Source organism: Odontesthes bonariensis, chromosome 16 (assembly GCF_027942865.1).
Source record: "Odontesthes bonariensis isolate fOdoBon6 chromosome 16, fOdoBon6.hap1, whole genome shotgun sequence".
Lineage (NCBI taxonomy): Eukaryota > Metazoa > Chordata > Actinopteri > Atheriniformes > Atherinopsidae > Odontesthes > Odontesthes bonariensis.
In genome coordinates, this window is record NC_134521.1 from 18,446,209 (window position 1) to 18,467,858 (window position 21,650).

Genomic DNA, 21,650 nt, shown 5'->3' on the forward strand with positions numbered 1-21,650 from the left:
CCAGAACCCAGACTCTTCTACGACAAAGCCATGCTGTTGGAATAGACGCAGTATGTGGTTTAGCGTTATCTCGCTCAAATGTGCAGGACCTTCTCTGAAAAAGACGTCATCTCGATGGGAATATATGTTGGTGTCAAACATATATATACTTTCAGCATTGATGGTGTCCTCAGCTGTGAAACCTACCTGTTCCATAGATACTAATGCACCCCTATACCATCAGAGATGCAGGCTTTGAACTGAATGCTGATAACAAGCATGGCTCCTCACCTCTTTAGTCTGGATGAAGTGGCGTTCATGATTTCAAAAATGATTTTCCAATTTCAAATCGTCCGACAATAGAACAGTTTTCCAATTTGTTTCTGGATCATGTTCACATATTGACTTGTCCCTTGCACGATGGAGCTTTAACCTGCATCTGTGGATGGCACGGTGAGCTGTGTTCACAGGCAATGATTTCTGGAAGTGTTGCTGAGCCCATCTATTGATTTCTTTGTGAGTCGGGCCTGTTTTTAATGCAGCGCTGCCTGAGGTCCCGTGATCATCAGCATCCAATATTGATTTTCATCAATATTGCAAAGAGATGTCTCCAAGTTCTCTGAATCTTTGATGATATTATGTACTGTAAATGATGGAACATTCACTTTTTAGGAACAATTATTCTGAAATTGCTCCACAATTTGTGGCTACAGTTATTTTTGCACATTGCTGAATCTTCTCTCTAAGGTGCTCTTAAAAAACAAAAAAAAACAATCATATTACTGACCTGTTGCTAATTCACCTAATTAGTTGAAACACGTTTCTCAAGCAGACTCTTATTAGTACAGCCTCTCCGGCCTCTTGTTGCTGCCGTCAAACTAAAGTTGAAATATATTTGTTATGAAAAAGTAAAGTGTTTTCTATGTTGTATTGTAAATAAGATATTGGTTTATGTGATTTGCAAACCATTGCAGTCTGTTTTTATTTACATTTATCCAGCATCCCAGCTTCTTTTTGGAGTTTGGTTTGTTCAAGGAAATTAAATATGCTGCTGTATCTTCTTGCGAATTAGATCTATGTGAGGGGTCCAACATAAAGGGACGTCAACACCCAGGTGCTAACCTGCGGAACTTGTAAAACTTTGCATTATGGATTTCAATTGTAAATAATTGACGCTCATACAAAACACCAAAAATAAGTATTTGCAATGATAAGAACATGTTTATTACACTGTTCAGTTAGTGACTGTGTCGTCCCCTGATACAGACTGGGATTATCCATATCAGTCAGCCAGGACACTGAAGAAAAGTAAAGAGGAAAGAACTCTAACTTATGCTTTAGATTTGTCAAGTTCATTACAAATTAATTCATCTTCTGCTTTGCAACTTTTCTATGAGAAACAATTCATGACAAATTTATTTCTACTAAACCAATCCAACTTAAAGGACAAAAATCAATCTAAATATGCAGATTCATGTCCCACGGTTGCCATAAACATTTACTCTGTTCCAGTCCATTGAACATTACATTCAGACTGAGGAATGCTTTGCCTGATGAAATAAGAGAAGTTGCACATCATCGTGTTTTCTGCCTGATGCCTTTTCACGTGTGGCTTTACAAAGATCCTCAGCATTTCAGTGTGATATGAAAAAATACATGTACAGTAAGAGATACTGCTGCATTTTGCAAGGAACTTTTAAAGAGTAGGTCTAAGAATGTTGATTTCTCCTGACTCTCCATATTTCAACACCTCGTCTCTATCCGTCTTAATGGTGGTGTATCTGTTTTATGCAGCTTGTAATCATGCTGGTAAGTATTTGTTGCTTTTTGCAATATCTTCTGTTCTGTTCTGACCTGTTCATGAGCTCTCTGTGCTCATGAACAGGTTCAAAATTGATGTCCTTGTATTTGTCTTGGCTCTATGGCAGAATGATTAAGCAGACAAAAAAAGAGAGAGAGAAAATCTAGAGACGCTATAAATAAAAAGGTGTGGAATACAATGTGCTACCCCGCTACAAGCATCATCTTCTTCCCCCAAACCTCCTGCTCCTCCTACGTCTCCCCTCATGAATATTGGGGGCTCAATGGAAGCAAAGAGGAGGCAGGGACAAAGGGAGAAAAAAGCGTGGAGGAAGGGAGGGGGTGAGCTGATGTCGTCAGAGGCCCAGCAGTGCGCATGCTCTGTGTGCGCTGGGCTGGCTGGCCATTGATTGGAAAACAACGAGCTGTGGGAGGACAGATAAGGGTGGCTGTGGGCTAACGGGTGAGGGACGGGATACAGACCAAAGCTCTCACCACGCTGCCATCTTTACCTCTCGGATTTTTTTCTCTGTCTTTCACCCTGGAATGATTGTAACTGCTGCTGCTCACCGGCTTTTGCTGCAAAGGAAGGCCCAGATTCTCCCGGTCTGAAACGATCCTGACTACACACTTAAGCCAAAATAAAACAACGGCTCATCTGACTGCAGGTAAACAGCCTTCCTAATGCCCTGAATCTATCATCCTGCCGTCCATTCCTCCTGTCTTGACCCCTATGTGCATCATCTTGCCGTCATCATCGTCTTGTAACCATGGTTTCCTCCATCTCCCCTCCTCTCTCCTCGTTGCTCTTCTCTCCCTCCCCCACTCGTTTCTTTTTTTGCTTTCTGATGAGTTGATGACATACACTCGCTTCATTTCCATTTCTGTCACTGCTCTTGTGAATATCAAATTATAGTGTTAAACACTGCATTCACATTAACTTGGGACAAAATCACTGGTAATTTAATTTGATGTGCACTTGATTTACTCATGATTAATACCTGCTATGTGAGACTGAGGCTTATTTTGACTTTGATTCATCTTTTGATTAAAGAGCCTGTGTTGATGAATGATCAATATTGTCATTCCACATTCATGACACGTCAGACACACCTTCTCAATTTAATGAAGCTGATTTGTACTGTTTTTGCTGTCATTTAAGAATATTCAAAAGAATAACCTCTGTGTAGAAACGGGACATTCTATAAGATTCCTCTGTTTCAGTCTGTTTGCACAAGCAGCTGTTTGGTAAAATGCAATGAGGGTTTTGGTTCTCTTGCCGGTTGATTAGCTCTCTCATACCTGCGTGCTTATGGAGTGGGGAGGCACACCTGAGACCACCACCACTGTCAGTGAAGGTCACATGTGGAAATAAAGAGGTGCCAGAAGGGGAAAAAGAAAGAACAAAGAAGAGCTAATGTATAACCCAGCACACCTTGGCTGTACCTGTACCTTCATACAAACCCCTCCACACCAATTCTCCAGCCAGCAGCTCCAGTGAAGATGCTGTGATTTCGTAGTTAGCTTCTGTGAAATTCACGTGTAATTGACACAGCTGACTTAGCAGTAAGTAAAGATTGAACAGCTTTTGGGAAAATAAACAAGGGCTATGCCAATTTCAATCGGTGCACTGGTGCGTCCTACAAGCAGTTTCAAAGACTGGAGCAGTGAGGCACTAATTCCCATTTCTGATTCCCTTATTCCTGTGGAACTAATTAACTGAATTGGGTACATTGACGGACAGAACCTGTCACTGTCACTATAGAAGGCCAGGGTGATTGGTTCCTCTTCTGCAAGGATTTGAGTCATATTCTGAAGTATTAATCCAGAGATGAGAAAGATGTGTTTGAAGGGAACACAAACAAACTAATAAACTGCAGCACAGCGAGGAGGGAGACGGGGTGAGATTGTGAAAGACGATATCCGGCTGTAGACAAGAGCGGCACTTTGCTGACTGGCGTGATGAGGAAGAAGAGGCTTGCACAAGCTTGTTTTTAAATGGGCTTCTCTGTGCTCACCCACTTACACCAGGCCAGCAAAGCACAAAGGATGAAATTTAGGCCTCACTGCTGTAATGACACTGCGTCAAATAGCAGTACCAAAGCAGAACTTCTGTTAAAAGTTCAACTGAAGCACCAACAATCCGCCCAAGGATGAGGGCTGCTTCTTTTAGCAGATTTATGTTTGATTGATAGAATCAAATACTATTTTTCTTTAGTTACTAATTGCCTTTTGACCTTTTAGAAGTCACTGCGCTGATTGTGTTTTTTACTCAGCAAACTACACAAGACACAAACATTATGCTTCCCAGATGTCTGAGTGGAATGAGGCTCTAGGTTTCTTCCAGACTCATTAAGTAGACCCTTGAGGGTGCCATGACAAAATAAACCAGTCATGATTGAGGAGAAGTGCAGTTTGTAAACAAAGAATATTTTCATGTATAGTATTAGACAGACTCCTACACAACCCTTTTCAATAAAACAGTCGAGCCGTAAGAGCTCATACTGAGGAGACAACCTCTGCCGGTATAAAACGTGTGAGTGGTATCATGTGCACTGTGTGCAGAAGCCAGGAGCAGCCTTTGCTGCAATTATTTATTTTGATGCCGTTATCTTGAGATCATAAGTTGATGGTCCTGTTATTTTGAGCAATCAATGCCTGTTTTTTGCATGATCACACGTTAATTTGTGTCGACCTCAAGGGGATTGTGGTGGGCTCAGAAATGTGTGTTTCCTGTGTTAACACCGAATGTCATTGTTCATTATCACTGTCATGACACTTGGGGGGAATCTGTCACATTATGTCGAGGCATGCATGTGTATTTCTGTTTGCTGCGTTGAGATTTGTGAATATCTGCTCTTAAACGGAGACGGTGGCATCTGTGGGCATAGATGACAATTTAAAAAACGGGAACTTTAAAAAAAATGCTACATTCATTCATTTTCCCTTCGCAAATCATAACAGGCTGATGTTTTTCATAATGTAAAACTGTCACAAAAGGGATATTGCAGAGCTGTTACATGCTCAAAAATGTCCACGGGGATAGACCCTCAACTGTCATCATCACTTCATTTTCAAAGATATTAGTTTGTAATGATCTGAAGATTTTTGAAGGCTGTTGGAAGTACATCGTGATTTTATTTGTGATTTTTAATTATATTTGCTTTTCAAACTCATCTATGCACTGCATTAAAATCAGAAGATAAGTCTTTCTCTCTAAATAGAGTGAGCTATCTTACACTTACATTGGAACGATTGTACATTATAACACAGTTAATGACACGATTTACACACAAAGGATCTCGATCAAGTGAACTTTCTGACCAGCTAAAAAAAATAGCCTAATTTCTCGAAGCCTAATTTGCTTTGAAAAATGTTCATATAATTCCAAGGCTCAGAATCTTTGACACCTCATTAGTTAAATCCCAGTGGGGCTGCTTAATTAACTGCAATTTACCAGTGAAGCCAACTGGTTGGGTTCCCTCTGGGACCTGGTCCCCTTCTGGCACATCTACCTCCATCTCCTGTATGTCTAGACATTATGGTGCCACTCCAGATGAGTCGAGGCAGGACTGATTTAGGAGACATCACATAAATCCTTTTTGGGGTATTGTTAAATCTATCAGATGAAAACTGACAAAAATCACTTGTGCTTAGATCGATCCACTAAGCTCATTAAGAAAATTGTGTTGGGACTCAAAATAAGCTTAATTTATGAACCTTGCAGAAATGAGCAAACCCAGTGCACTGCACACTGTCTCACTTTCACTCTTTTCGGTGCAGGGCTCAGACATCATACTAACAGGGGACACCATGGAAGCCCCTCTTGTGTGCTTGGATGAGGAGTTTGAGGACCTCCGGCCCTGTCGGATGGATGAGCTGGAGCATCCGGCTCTCAACCACTCCTCTTACTCCACCACCACCACTGTCCCCCTTGCCTCCATCACCCGCGAGGACTTCTCTGAGCTGGAGAACTTCTCTGAGATGATCAGCTTCAAGTCGATGGAGGACCTGGTGAACGAGTTTGACGAAAAGCTCAATGTGTGTTTCCACAACTACAACACCAAGACCGAAGGTCTGGCACCCATACGCAATCAGTCACACAGCCAGGAGGAAGAGGAACAGCTGCAGGATGAAGAGTGAGTGAGAAAAAAACTGTAGCACAGTCTACTTTTTGGAATCTCTCCGGGACTTAATGTGTTTTTGTAGCTGTTCAGAAATGATCTGCTTGTGTTGACTTTGGTTTGGCCACTTGATAAACAAATTGATGAAATTGATTTAGTATCTGGGGTTAAATTGACTTTGTTATGCCGCCAGACCCTCATGAGAGTGATGGCCTATCCAACAGGTCATCAAATTAAAATAGTCTTAGGCCAGAAATATACTTACTTTTAAATCACATGTTAACGTAAGCTACATGCTCTGTCATGGGTGTAATTGTTCACAAACTTGCCAGTCTACTGTACTATTACCAGAGGGCACATCTGATGACTCGGGACAGAAAAAAAACACGGTATTGGCACAGTCCCCGCTCAGTTCCTCCAATACTTTTCTCCATGCACCGATGTTTGTAAAATGGAACTAATCCCACACCAGCAATTTTCACAAGCACATTTGTCTCTTTGCAGTGGCAAAGACAAATCGTAAAGATACGGGTGATTGCGGACTGCCTAGACAAGCTTGTCCTTAGATTTCCTGTCATGTTTTCTCCTGCAGATCCTATGACTCTACATCCAGTGAGATTTGGCCCTACTCTGCCCCTACATATTGTAGCTAAAGCAAGCATTGCATCAGTTTCTGAGGACGTGCACAAACGACGCTCCAAACAAATGTCAGATACGCAAGGCAGCCATGATAAATACGTGTATCAGTAAATAAAAGCGAGTATATTGCTGGCCTACGGCCTTTAAAGTACCAGTACTGTTAGGCAGTACTTTACACAGAAAGTACTACTTTACTCTACCAAATATAGCAATATATTGTAATATCCCTGTCAAAGTGACATCACACTCAAAATAGCACCCATCCTTCTATTTTAATGTTGATAACACAGCAGCATAAGCATCTTACTACCTTTCTTCCCCATTCACAGCAGATGCTTGAGGCCAAAGTGGGGGCTCAGCATCACAGCCCAAAAGCCAAAACAGTTCCGCATGTAGACCGCAACATAGCCATACAAGAAGTCAGTCATCAGCATGACTCCACCCTCCCCAGCGCCACCTAGTTAGGCCGCATGCTGAATTATTCAGCGTGCAGTTTTGTACGCCTCACTTGTCTTTGGCTCGTTTTCAGTCGCTGCCTCTCCACCAGCTGGTTGCCAGACCCTCCTTCTTTTAACTTGTATGCTCTCAGGCCCAAACACAGGCGTCCTATCACTGTGTGGAGCTGAATCACGCCAAATATAGCCTGACAGCAGGTGTGAGAGGAGAGTTTTTGGATGGGACTCTCTGATTTCAAACACTGTTAACCTACTGGTATGGTGTTTATTACTGAATAAAGCTTTGACTGTGAGTCAGAGCAGATCAAAGTGATGTAGATTCACAGATCTGGCACAGATCGCTTGTTTTTCTTTTCGTATCACCCTTAAGAAAACCAGTACGTATGCATTCCAGTGAGTTAATGCAACAAACCCAACTTCCTGTGGTTTTTTCATGTAAACAAAGTCTTACTGTTTTTCCCCTTTATAACAATCCGTGCTGTAATCTCATGTAGCCTCATTCATTTGTTATTTAGTCACCTCAGAGTTACACAGATTCAGGATGCACAAGCAGCTAATAATAGAAACCGAGGCAGTATTGATGTGCTCTGGCAGGATTGCACTGTGTTATGACGTGCGGGACAGTTTTCAGGATAGTCCGGTTCAAACCAATAGCACCAAACTCATAGGCTAACAAAAATGATCGACAATAATCTGCCGTTTGGTGACGAACATGCCGGCCTAATCCCTGTAGACTCCCGGTATGAAATTTGAGAGAGTCCTGCAAGCTGACGGAGAACTAGAATATTAAACAGAGTGATCGCTGTAGGGTGGCTACTCGCCAGCAAACACAGCAGGGCAGCTTTGTAACATGGAGCTGCAGTCCCTGCAGGACAGATGATTAAACCATGTTCCTGTGCTGAACATGCACAATGTGCCGTGCGGGTGTTGCTGTGGTTTCTACAGTGAGGTGGGACTTTTTTGGTTTGCTTCAAGGTTCAGCTGGTACGACTCGGTATATTGGCCACTGTATAAAGCTGAAGCCAGTGGTCAGTTCAATGCAGATACGTCGGTCCATGGTGTAAAAACACAGCTTACTAAGATAAAGGTTTGAAAATGATAGAATTACTTTATGGCAGTTCCATAGAAAGAAAAAAAGGTATTTTGTGTGACCGCTTATGAGACCTAACATTTTCACAGTTTTTTAAGAAATTAAGTTGCTGCCATCATGCACAGCAATGCTAACTGTCTTTTAAGCAAATAGAGCGACAAATTAATTAAAAACTATAATGCCACTGTGGCTCAGGAGGAGTTAGAGCGGTTGTCCGCAAATTGAATGTCACACTGACACTTTGACCCTCATGCATACATCATTGTATATATGTGTGTGTGTCGGTTAAATACTATGAAGTGTTGTATGAACGTGGCTTAGAGTGGTAAATAAGAACAGAAAAGTGCGATATAATCGCTGTTACTATGTATCTATTCCAATCTTTATTAACTTACAGTCTGCAAAGAACTGTGTAATTGATCGGCAGTGACAGCGTAAGTTTAGGCACAGGAGCTGTACAGTACATACCAATAAATAATGTATGTATTTGAGTATGTAGATGTGTCTCTGAGGGGAACCAGTGTGGAGAAGTCACCACTATGTTAACTCTCTGAAAAAGTGAATTAGCATTAATGTCAAACTAAGGATTCAGTTTTGTTCTAAGTGTGTTCAAAGTTTTCATTACAGTTTTTTTTTCTTTAGTAGGTAACGATGTATCTTCACAGCAGTGTTGTATTGTTAAAGGGATATATATATATTTTTTGTATTAAGAGTGTGTGAAAAACTTAAGAGTTATCGTGCTCCGTTTGGAGACTCAGGAAAGATTCTTGGCTTGGCTACAAAGCTAAATTATCCTGAAAGAGGGACAACAGAAGAGCGAATCTTCACCTAAAAGAACTCAAACATCATGCATTCATTGTCTCATCTGAAGAGCATCCATGTTGAACCTTTGCAAATGGGACACAGTGCAAAACTCCACAATGTGGCTTTCATTTGGCCAACGATGAAATTTTGATGTTTGATTTTTTTTTTTTTTAGATGGCAAAAATTCTCCAAACTAAGAGCGCTGGCTGCTGTCTACTGCATGTAACACACTCGACATACTAATCAATCATAAGTCAATTCAAACTAAGCCAAATTCTCATTTTAATGTTAGGTACAACCGAAAGCATCATGAGCTGTTTTATGATATAAACAACAAGGTACCCTGAAGTCCAGTGACATTCTGAATCCAGGCACCTTATCCATATGCCATTAGAAATGCACCTGCAACTGCTGTGCAGGTCAAAAACATATTAAAGGAGAAACGCAAGCCATTCAACCCTGTTAGGAATCAGAATGTGCATAGCCTGGTGATGTGTTATTATCATGTAAATGAGAACGGGGACGGCACTGCAACATTACACCTTCTTCTCAAACACAAAACTATTTCTAACTCAAATTATTTCGAAATTTTGAATGCACACAAAAAGGGCAAACACCATTCCAAGCTTTTTTTTTTTATATGTTTTTTTTTTTTTTTTTTTTTTAAATCTAAGCGTATTGAAACTTCAAATCGCTGTGCGTAGCCATGGCAGGCATGACTGGTGAGGTAAGCTGCGAGCTGAATGGGGTCCACTGTGTGAGCAGGCAGGGGCAGTGCCACTGGGCGCAGGGCTGAACCAACGTCTGAGCAGGGAGAAAAAAACAAAACAAGAAAGGCACACAAAGGCCTCGAGACAAAGGAGACTCTCTCAGTTTTGTCCTTCTTCGTCAGACGGTCGCTCACTCCGGTTCGCAGCCAGAAGCCACTGTGCACAATGATGTGAGAAGCTTTATTTAAGTCTCTACTAAGGATACCTTTTAACAAGTAATAATCTGTGCTTTTTTTTCTGTTGTGCATTGTTCCTCTGCACGTTGACCACTATCATTGACTTGCCATCGTGAAATATTGACTGAGTTGCAGGCTGCTAAAGACACAACTGAGTAGATCTTTTATAAGAACAAAACAACACTCCAGACTTATGTTTGGTGGGATCATAATGTGCAGAATGACTTCCTGAATAGTGAAATTTAAAATAGCAGACATACTTTGTAGCTGAGGGGGAAAAATAGTGTCCTGTTGGCTCTTTTTGAGATTTGTCTCTGGGGACTGCCTTGTTTACATGAGTGTATGTGTTGTTTTGCAGTGTGTGGGATGCTCTAACTGACAACTACATCTCCACCTGGGACGGCCCCAACTCTGAAGGACTCAACGGCAATCTTTCCGACCAGGAGGTACATGCTGCTCCACATCTCTTGCTTAACTCAAGGACATTTCTATCCTGTTGTTCCCCCCCTGACACAATCATTTTGTATAAGGTTTCAGTTTAGCATTTATTCTGCATATTCTTAGGTGTGAAACCATTTCTGGACAAACCATGTGAGCAGTATTTGAAATAACATCCCATGTAATGTGGTTTTATGTAGGTGGTGTGAAACCGTCACTTAACAGCTAATTCTGTGGTGCTTTAAAAGCACAGAGCTCTGACCAAGAAAGTGTGCTCCCACACATATCTTCCATCTTTCTGCAGCTATCCTGAAACAAAGCATGTTGTACTCATCCGTCTTTCCCCGAAGAAGTGCCTTCAAGCACCAAAACTGAAAAGTTAAAGGAGAACTGCGGTATTTTCAACATTAAGCCTCTTTTATGAGTTGTCTGCAATGTTTTAGAACCCCCCTCACCGCTTTTTTGATGTTTACTGCTGTCTCCGGTATTTGCCTAATTTTGATTCATCTCAACCTGCTTCAAAATGGCAAGTCATGTGCATGTCCAAAAAGGTCCGTAAATCACAATAAACGTCCGTTTTCAAAATCATCAACTCACCGGAGTGGTTACTGGTGTGCACTGGTAATCCATATCAAATTTCGTTGCGAAAAGTTGCTTCTGTCGTGTTTTATTTGACATTTTGTACTGGATGTTCGTTGATATTACTCCTCCACCGCTAAGAAAATAGTGCTAGCATGAACGAGCTGCCATATAAAACACGACAGAAGCAACTTTTCGCAACGAAATTTGATATGGATTACCAGTGCACACCAGTAACCACTCCGGTGAGTTGATTATTTTGAAAACGGACGTTTATTGTGATTTATGGACCTTTTAGGACATGCACATGACTTGCCATTCTGAAGCAGGTTGAGATGAATCATAATTAGGCAAATACCGGAGACAGCAGTAAACATCAAAAAAAGCGGTGAGGGTGGTTCCAAAACATTGCAGACGACTCAGAAAAGAGGCTTAATGTTGAAAATACCGCAGCTCCTTTAATACTCTCTGAGACAGTCTCGTGTGGACACTTGAATGAATGCTTGACCAGCCTTGACTGGTCTTCCATTCTGGAGAGTTCTCCCTCTTCGTCTTCTCCTATAACTAGTTGTTCGAAAATAACTGTAGAGCACACACTTAGCGGTCGAGGTCGAGCAGATGCTTCACCGCGGGGATGAGAGGGTCATTGAGGAATTTCATCACAGAGCTCATATTCAGCTGCATCCTCACTTCAACACAAGTTTAAAGTTTTACACAGAAACAGGAAGAAGAGATAACAGAGCCTTCATAATGCAACCAGATCAAGCATTTTTACTGGTTTCTGTGGGTATTTCAAAGATACCAGAGGCATAAAATATGCTTATTTGCTGTGTAACATGGATACTTGTAAGGAAACAAAACGTTATAGAGTTGTACCTTTGGTCAGAAGTAATGGCACAATGCAAAAGTCTCGTGTGCAGGTAACATTTCTAAGGCCAATTTCAGACCAGAGCGTGGCGTGGCGGCAGTGAAACGACGGCAGTCTTACGCCGGTTATCAGGCGGTGTGTTCAACTTGGCTTTTCACACCGGACAGTCCGCGGCCGCGGTAGTTCTGCTCCAGCCCTGTCTGCATTCCCCATTCATTTCAACGGGACACCGCCGGCCGCCGCCGGCCGCTACCGCCCGACTACCGCCACGTCGGTGTGCAAGGACAGATCTGTTTCCATGTATTTTCACCTCCGCCGGTGAAAATCGCTTCCGTTCCGCCACGCTTTGCCGCCCTGGTCTGAAATGGCCCTAATCCTGCTGTTCTTACTCAGCATCACCATCAATTATACTAACGTTTGAGTCTTTCCGAGCCTGTGTGTTGTGATTGAAGCTATCACTCAACTGTCAGTGGGGTTACATGGCACTGAAAGGATCGGATTATTGGTTAAAGCAACCCGTGCCAACTGTGCTCACCCACAGTCTGTGTGCACAGGTGTGAGGCAATTATCATCCCATGGGTGTCACACCTTCAGATGTGCAGAGTTCACCCCACTTAAACCAAAGCATTAAATTACCAAGATAAAACACATCGCAAATCACAGTTCAGTCTTTTTCTTTTCGCACCATTTACAAAGATTTTTAATGTCTCGTGAATGAAAGCATCAGCTTCATAGCTGTCATAAATCTTCAAAAGACTACACAATCATGATAAATGCAGACCCCTCCAAGTATCATGGCTGGAAAATAAAGATCCATCAAGCTTCTTTGTGCATAAGATGCCATGGGATTGCATCATTTAAATCTTGGTATTGTTCTGTTTGGTTTTAAGTGGATAGAACGATGTGCACGTCTGAAAGTGTGATTGCCAATTACTGAAGGACTCACCCATGGAAGAGCAATTGTCCCACACCTGTGCAAACAGAAAATAGAGGAGTGCTATCAGTTTAAGTTCACTGGTGAGCCATGGCTCATTTCACAATACCCTGAGCAAAGCTCCTTTTGAAAGAAATGCTACATGCTAATATCTCCACAATACTAAAATGCTGCGTTTTAAATCGTCACGAAAGCTCTCGAGATCCTGGCCAAAATGTCTTTTTTTTTGTATAAACTTGATGACAAAAAGCAATGATCAAATTCTACACAGCAAATGTCTTTTAATGGTTAGGTGAAACATTAAGGGTTCATGATGTTGATCATCCACTGATTAACATCCATCAAAACTTCAGGCTATGATAAAAAAAATAGTTGTTCAAAATTTCACACATCAAAGCACAAATGTCAGACTCGTGGTGGTGCTTTGAGAGTCAAATCCAGAATTTACCCAAGTCATTGGAAATGCCTCTTTAAGATGTTGTGTGGCCAGTATGAGCCGAGCGTAAGGAGATTTAATTTTCTTGAAGCCATGAGTGTGGAAAGTTTTACATAAACCCCTCCAATACACAAAAAGGAAGCAGTCTGGAGTAAAAAAAAAAGGGGGGTTTAAATAGCCTTAGCATTATTATCGAAAGCCTGCGACTGATTTAAAAAAAACACAAGATTAACTAAAGTTTTGGAATGTACTCAGAAGCCATCCTCTGCCACGACCAATGCTGTGTTTAATGAGTTAAAGGGGCAAACCCGAGTTATTGCCTTGGAAGAATTAAACGGAGTGTTTTTTGTCTGACTGTTTATGATAATCATAAAATCTTGAACAGGGTCGTCGTTTAAATTCATCAGTGCTTGAAGGTTTGCGAGCCCTTGAGGATTTAATCAATCAATCATAAAAACTTACATTTCTGTGAAGCGCTCTCTTCAGGTCCTTACAAAACATTTTTGGACAAATTGTCCATTCCAAAATATTACTTTCGGTCTTTGGTGGAACGACTCGCGGCCACCTTGCTGCACGATCTGCTTGCTCATGAGTTCAGTTCAGACAGATGTGGAGTTCTTTAAGAAAAGTGTCTGAGCTAAATCTTGGCTAAGATGCAGCAAAACAAGCCCAAACCATCATACTACCCTGTTTCACAAATGGGTAAGATTCCTTTTATGATGAATTAATATATCAACCTTGTTAATTGACATTCTCACAAATATATCTTGAATTTCCACTACTTCTACACAATCTTTCTGGATGCTAATTGGTGCAATCCTTACTCAGATGGTTATGTAGCATCTTTACAGTCTGATGAGAAAGAACAATTCTCTTTCTGAGGTCCTCAGAAATCTACTCAGTTTGTGACACGATCAGGCGGTCAGTGTTGACCAGACGCTGACGGACCCCTATTCTTGAAATAAAACACCGGATCAGAACTGATTTACATCTCAACAATCTAACACTCTTTATTTTCAGCTTCAGATGAATGACTTAGTGTTAATATTTGCATCATTTGTTGAAATGGACCCATCTTATTTATTTTGTGGGACTTTGCTGAGGCTTCCAGGTCACATTTATATTGAAATATCAGGCTTTGAAACCTTTTAGGCACCACTGTATTTAAGCATAAGACTTTCAAATGATCTAACCTCTCGAGGAAGAGAAGATGTTTTGCAAAATTGTTATGTGTTGTGTATATTTAGTGTGTAAATTTAAAGCAACGAATCCACAGCTATTGTAACGTGTGTTTGGGTCACAATCTGCAGATTCATGAGAAGGAAGAGGAGGAGATGAATGAGAAGAATGATAACGCCAGCTGTTTGAATGAAGAGCCTCTAATCACAGCAGATCAGGTGTGTGTGTGCGTGTGTGCGTAATCTGCGACAGTGGAAGCAGGGTGCTACATGACATTTTGAATGGTTTTGTACACTCTGTACATGAATATAATGCATTTATGTTGCATTAGTTCTTTTTGTTGGACTCACTGTGATCTGCTTTGAGGTATCTGTTCCATGACTTTATGATGGTCCAGTACACTGAGTGATAAACTCAAGTCATTTCCAATCCAGCAATTAAAGATTTATGTGCAGTGGACAAAATCACGTAGGATAGAGTGGGGTGAGATGGGCCATTTTCTTTTAAATCATTTGGTCCTCAAAATAAGAGAAAATGAGAAAGACGTCAAATGAAAGCCTTTCACCAAATTTCAGGACTTGTCTTTTATCAGTTTGAATTACGAGAATTAATCACTGGCAAATAGTTCTAAAAAATATGGTTTCTCGTTAAAATCTGAGGCAAATTGAACCATGCTCCCATGGTTTATTAGGAGTAAGTTGATCCAGGTTGGGGGGTAAGTTGCGCTGTCTTGGGGAGCAAATTGACCATCAAACTGAATCCAAATTAAATTTATATCAAGCCCATGAGAAATGTATAGATAGCTTGCTTCTTTTAAAATATAAGATATAAAAATATTGATAAATACTGAAGTAGAATGGTAGATAGATAGATAGATAGATAGATAGATAGATAGATAGATAGATAGATAGATAGAAAGATACATGTTTTTTATTTATTTATTTTAGTCAAGTAATAAAATGAAATCAAAAACTGCTGCCCAAAATAACATTGGCATCATATAGTTGAACAATGGATCTATTTTTTTCCACTCTTGGGAACTTGCAAACAAACAAGCCAACAAGCTGCAGCTTGAACACCAGTGTAATTGAGTTTTAAACTTTCTCTTCATCCAACGTGAAAGTGAAATATGAATTATTGCCTGCTTCTTGCAGTTCTCCAAACCTCAAAGTTGGCTCAAAACTGGTGTTTTGGAAAGAGCTACATAGCTTTCTGATTCAGGCAAATATTTAGCTCAATAATTTGCATGATATGCTACGTTGGCATTTTATCAACATACAACATAAGAATCTTTAGCTCTTGATAAACTGGCCTTGATGCAGCAGCCCTTACATCTGATGTGTCAACATTTTACTTTTACAAGCGAAAAGCAGTTTTTAAATAAAACTGGTGTGCATCTCTCCTCCCGTGAGCTTCTTCTTTTAATAGTATGACAGAAATGATGGTTGCTGCCAAAATTAATTTTCACATGGCAATTAATGTGCATGGTTGCCAAGATACGGAGGGTGGCTAAGCAACTCTGACTGGCGCTTCACAAGACCCCTGAAGTTGTCGTGTGGTGACAGCAGCAGAACCTTCAAATCCTGTCAAAAGTGTTGATGAAGATTCTTAGTAATCCAGGTCATGGTAACCATAAGAGCTTGAATAAGGGCAAGTTGAACCAAGATGATTCCATAAATTGTTTGTGTAGCAGCTTAGACAGATGCCCAGCTAAAACCAACTCAAGCCTGCGTATGTTGTCTGAGCAGACATCAGTAATGGATTTTAGTCTGACATGTATTCCTTTTAGAGGAGGCTTTCTGCATTTTAGTGGCCACCGACAAATGGAGAGTGATAGCTGTGTGTGCTTCTGCCTATCCTGATTTCTTTCTTTTCTATCCGCCGAACTGTCTCTCCCTATTCTAGGTCATTGAGGAGATAGTTGAGATGATGGAGAACTCTCCGGATCCCGGTGAAACTGAGGAGGAGGAGGATGAAGAGGAGATCAGCCACTGCTCCTCCAGGACCAATCCCTCCCTGTTGGAGGAGATCAGGCAGCTGTCACAGGCCTCCAACAACAACTGCTCTTATGAAGGTAGAGCTGCAAGTGATCCGTGCTGCTGTTTGTCTGTTTTTTTTCCTCCTTCTTTTTTGTTTTTACAAAGAGAACGTCTTAATTGAAACAAAGCAGAAGAGTAATTTGTTCACCATTGATCATTAGGGCTACATTGCTACTTGTTTATTTAGAAGCTATCTAAATAAATTGCTTTATTCTAGGGCTGGGGAGTTAACTCGTTATCTCGTTAATTACTTAACGCCGCTAGATATTTTATCGCGCATTAACGCAGGTTTTATTTTTTTATTATTTTTTTATTTTAATTAAAAAAATAATAATTTCTGGGCTTTTGTGCCTTTAATGGATAGGAGAGTTCAGAGAGACAGGAAGCAGGGGGCAGAGAGAGGGGGAACGACATGCAGCACAGGGCCGTCCAATACGGGACTCGAACTGGCTGCAGAGAGGACTATAGCTGCTTGTACATGGGGCGCCTGCTCAAACCACTACGCCACAAACCACCCGTTTTATTAATTTTTTATTTTGTAAAAGTCTGTTGCTGTCTGCTGTGGAACCGGAAAAGAAAGTATTTGGCGGATCCACCAAACATGGAGAAGGGTACGGAACTTTTACTCGGCCATTTTCATTTTAAAGTTCTTCCAGACGGCGGAGTCGACAGAACCAAAGTCATCTGCAAACACAGCCAAGTTGAATTGTCTTCTCACCGTAGTAGTTCCAGTCTAAAATATCACTTAAAGGCAAAACACACAACTGATAGCAGCAAGTCATTCAAGGAAACAGACAGTGGAGCGAGGCTTCTACATAAAAACTACATAAAGATGCTGATGTTAAAAGTGTGTTTGCACAACAAATGTTATGGCACTTTCATTCATATGGCAGCACATTTAAAATAAAACTAAATGCCTAAAGCTATACACTACTTTTGAATTCATTTTTGGATTTTGCGTACAAATGCGATTAATCAGGGAAATCATGTGATTAATTAGATAAAAAATTTTAATCGTTGCCCAGCCCTACTTTATTCGTCAGTAGGTTCCTAATTTTAAAATAAATTCAAATTGAGCTCCTTGACAGATGAAGCACAGCATCAATAAGATATTGAAGCTGTGACCTTTGTCAGTTTAGTCCTTGCCTTAAACAAGCATGAAAACTCTTTGACACCACAATGTATTGAATTACCAACATAAAGGCCTGTCATAATTACTGTATGGACACGATGGTCAAAGTATAACATGACAAAGCTGCAATAAATATCCATCTTATGGAACAAGTTTTCTCTTATATTAAGTCCGTCCACAGCAGGCAGCTGATGCGCTCCTGGTGTCATGAGGTTAGATTAGTCATCTTGTTTCAGCAGGTCTGTAGGTGAGAGTTCAAGAGGACACGGTGTTCTCTGCCATAAGGTTCCCCGTCGGTGAGCATATTGGAGGTCCATGTGGTCACTCTGTTTGAGTCACACTAATGTGCTGTGACTACTGTGAGAATGAGGGAGATGGCAGAGCGCTATTGAACCAACCCCCCCCCCCCTTTTGCTGTGGAAACGAATGAACTTAGTAATGATCTACATTTACATTGTATGCACTGTAAGTTGTAAGTTTTGGCCTGTAAAAAAAAATCAACCGAGCTGGTACAGATTTAGATGTTTTGAAGTCGAACAGATGGACGGACTAAATGTATTATTATCATACGTTGCCAAATGATGACATAATCGGTGTCGCATGTTTCAGTAAATGAAGTCATCGACACAGGTTATAAGATTTGCTGATAGACCCTTGCTCACTGTGATTCTAGCATTTCCTCTCCAACAATTTGTTTTTATTTTCTCCTCCGTCCTGCAGGCCTGAGCTTGATGCCCAGCTCAGCGCTTGTTGAACTGCTGCACCGGGTGGAGGCAGCCATCCGTGAGTACTCCGAGGAGCTGGTCAACCAGCTGGCTCGGCGTGATGAGCTGGAGTTTGAGAAGGAGGTGAAGAACACGTTCATCACGGCACTGATGGAGGTGCAGAACAGGCAGAAGGAGCAGCGAGACAGCAGCAAACGCAGGCGCCGGGACAAGGCCCTGAGTCTGCAGGGGGGAGGGACGGTGTCCGTGAGCACGGGAAACACAGGCTCCACGGGCTCCACAGGCCGCTCGGAGAAGACTGGCACCATGCCTGTCAAGGTGAGACGCCTTTAGCTATTCATGTGAGTGGAGGTGGGGACCTAACTACACATTCAGCAGTAATAATAATTACACATAAGAATATTTCCAGAACATGTGCAGCATCCAGCTTTTATCTTATAATGTATATTAGAGGAAGGTGAGATCCCAGTGCCTGAGGGCTCTTCCTCTTCCTCTGACTGTTCACATAATGGATCTCAGATCCATTAGCCTCTAAAGCCTCTTCCAGGAAAGTCCACAGTATGTCCAATAACAGCCCAGTCCAGTCTACCCCTGTGCAACAACAGAGTTTAATGGATTTTCCCTTCATGCAACGTAGCAACTGTAGTTTTCTCTTTAACACCCGGTGGCTGGTGCTGCATTGAAGTAAAGTAATATGGATTTACTCATTATATATGTTACCCGCTATACGTCTCCAAAAAAAGTGGCTTGATCATTCAGATGCAAAAAACACAATGAATAAACGTCTCTGACAGAAATTTAACCTTTATTTAACCAGATAAAAGCCCATTGAGATTAGGATCTCTTTCACAAGGGTGACCTGGGCAACACGGGTCAGCAGCATGAGACATAACAGCAGCACAGCAGTACGTGTCAAACCAGATTACAAAGAATGACAGATAGAATAAAACAAACAATTTAGAGATGCAATCGTGATTTCATACTGAGACGTGGGAGCTGTAGCACAACCAACAATTTAGGATTTGAAACACAGGCACTGTTCAATGGATTGACGCTGCCTGTCTTTCAGGATAGAGCGGAATGCTCCAAGTGCGACTAGTTCAGAGAGTTTCAGCTCAGTCTGTAAAGTATTCCATGCCAAAGGGGTGGCAAAGCTGAATGCTCTTTTTCCAAATTCGGTCCTTACTCGGGGAGCAGATAAAACAAAGGTCGAACTGGAACGCAAGGCATAACAACTGGTTGTTTTTTGCAATAAAACACACAAATAAGAAGGTGTCAAACCTAAGAGAGTCTTATAAATTAAGGTCAGCCAATGCTGTGTAGAAGTCAGCTGAAGGGTCTCCATTGTATTTGTACAGCCAGTCTTTCAATCTGAAGACAAAACTGCATTTGTAGTTTGTGATAATTCTCCCTCCGTCTGTGTGTGTGTAGCGTTTCAGCATGGAGGGACTGTCCAACATCCTGCAGACGGGCATTAGACAGACATTTGGAAGCACAGGAAATGAGAAGCAGGTAAGCAGGTCAAATATATATATAAAAAAAAAGGTTTCACATTCTGAATTTGAACATTACTTTAAAACGGATCCAAACTCACATTTAAAGTGTAGCAGCATGTTCTGGGGTCTACGATAGATTAGATGAAAATGAACAGTTTGTTCTTGTGGTCAGCATGTTTAATGTGGCAGAAATTGGCTTGAACAAGAACCAGATTCTTGTGACCAAATGACTCGTTGAAGAATCTTCCAAATGGCGAGGCTAATCTGTCTCTGGGTATTCACAGGACTAGTCAGCAGTCTACCTCCGGGCTAACAGAGAACCTATGCTTTACCCCACGGCCATCTTAGAATGTGTGAGAGTGTTAATCCTTCTTAGCAGTTCCTGAACCCATCCTGGAAGAGAACTATGCAGACTCTAGTATCCCCCCACTGGATAGGCTGCCATTTTGTAATGACTTTGGCTCATTCATGTGTAGTGATGACGCTATGATGTAATAATTATTTACTTCATTAAACAAAACATGCTTGGCCATTGAATTTCCAGGTTGTTGGGGTTTTTTTTTTGTTAAGCCTTCTTCTGTCTCTGTTTCAGTATCTAAACACTGTAATTCCATTTGAGAAGAAAGGCACCCCTCCATCTGTTGACGACCTGCAGATGCTCACAAAAAGTAAGTACCGAGACCAGGGCGCTTGTATAAAAGTGATAAGTCTTTAATGTACAGAAGCTGTATATGCCGAGTGGATCCATACAGACTGTTTGTTCCTCATAGTTCTCTATGCCATGAAGGAAGACAGTGAGAAGGTGCCTACACTGCTGACTGACTACATATTAAAAGGTAAACTCAATGTAGAAAGTCAGTGGAATCGTATCTATCAAATTCAGCTGTTGCTCAATTGAACTTCCTGCTTCAAGAATACATAAAGGTTTCTTGTTTTATCTTCATTTCTAGTCCTGTGTCCTACCTAAAGCACCGCCAGGCCAGGGGCCACAGTGTGACAGAGAAATGATCCCCAGAGGACCTCTCCAACCTGCCTCGCCTCTGGCCCAAACTGCATGAGCTCCCCTCTTTTACCATTATCATCCATGGATCCTCACCATCGACATAATCGTACTCACCTAGACTACAACTACTGCCTCTCGCTGAGCTCACCTCCTCCCTTCCCACACATTCGTCTCGGGCCAGACCCCAAAATGGCCGCATTCTGAATGCCGAGTGGGACTGACTGCCAAACCCCACTTTTACAGGACTTCACTAATGGAGCATGACATGCTAGTAACGATCATGAGATCTCTTCGGTACAGGGAAACAGTGTTATCACTGCTTTGTTGTCTTTTTCTTTTTAATTTCTTAACTTTTCTGTCTCTGGGTTTTTTGTTTTCCTAGTTTCTCTAACAGGACTTCAGTGTTGCCATGTTTTGACATTAATTCATGAACTGACCTCTCAACCACTGGATTCTGATCATTGTTTCGTTTACTGATGCATAAAGACACTCATCCACACACACACACACACATACACAGTGTTGTTTCCAATGAAAATGGTAAATCCATTTGAATACAAAAGCCATGCACCTTTTTCTGCCAACTCAGTACTGTAGCTCCACAAGAATGACAAGAAACACACGACTATTACGGGTGCAGTGCAGTGCATTACAAAGCTTCTTTCACTATCTGAATATCCAGTGCTCTTCTGACTTATTTTGTATTTTTTTTTCTTATTTTTCGTATGTAGATATTTGATATAAACTCTGTTGCTGTTTTTATATTATTATTTACTGTAACATCAGAGCGACGGGCTTCTTTTCATTCCACCCCGTGCAGCCACCCGGAGGTGCATCACTTGAGTTTTCCTTGGATATTATTCCCCATTGAAACGGGCTGATTTGAATAAAGGTGTGCATATTAGCGTATTTATGGCTTCCTTTGCTCCATGTAGGTGAATGCTACATAGCTAATTGCAAATTCTAATAAACCTTCTACCCTAA

The 21,650-nt window shown here is 41.4% G+C and overlaps 1 protein-coding gene across 2 annotated transcripts; it reads left to right on the forward strand.

The window, feature by feature from the left end:
- Positions 1-2,158: 2,158 nt before the first annotated feature.
- Positions 2,159-21,650, forward strand: fez1 (fasciculation and elongation protein zeta 1 (zygin I)). Of its 2 annotated transcripts, XM_075486510.1 has the most exons (10): positions 2,159-2,447; positions 5,563-5,918; positions 10,196-10,283; positions 14,403-14,489; positions 16,177-16,345; positions 18,163-18,485; positions 19,599-19,679; positions 20,256-20,331; positions 20,434-20,499; positions 20,614-21,650. In XM_075486510.1, exons 2-10 carry the CDS (start codon positions 5,593-5,595, stop codon positions 20,628-20,630), a joined length of 1,233 nt encoding a protein of 410 aa, XP_075342625.1. In that variant the 5' UTR covers positions 2,159-2,447; positions 5,563-5,592; the 3' UTR covers positions 20,631-21,650. The 2 variants fall into 2 exon arrangements, with proteins under 2 accessions (XP_075342625.1, XP_075342626.1); XM_075486511.1 differs by lacking the exon at positions 14,403-14,489.

Coding starts and splice junctions, on each gene's coding strand:
- fez1 (XM_075486510.1), top strand. CDS start 5,593: ATGGAAGCCCCTCTTGTGTGCTTGGATGAGGAGTTTGAGGACCTCCGG. Junction 5,919..10,195: donor GAACAGCTGCAGGATGAAGA/GTGAGTGAGAAA, acceptor GTTGTTTTGCAG/TGTGTGGGATGCTCTAACTG. Junction 20,332..20,433: donor CCTGCAGATGCTCACAAAAA/GTAAGTACCGAG, acceptor TGTTCCTCATAG/TTCTCTATGCCATGAAGGAA.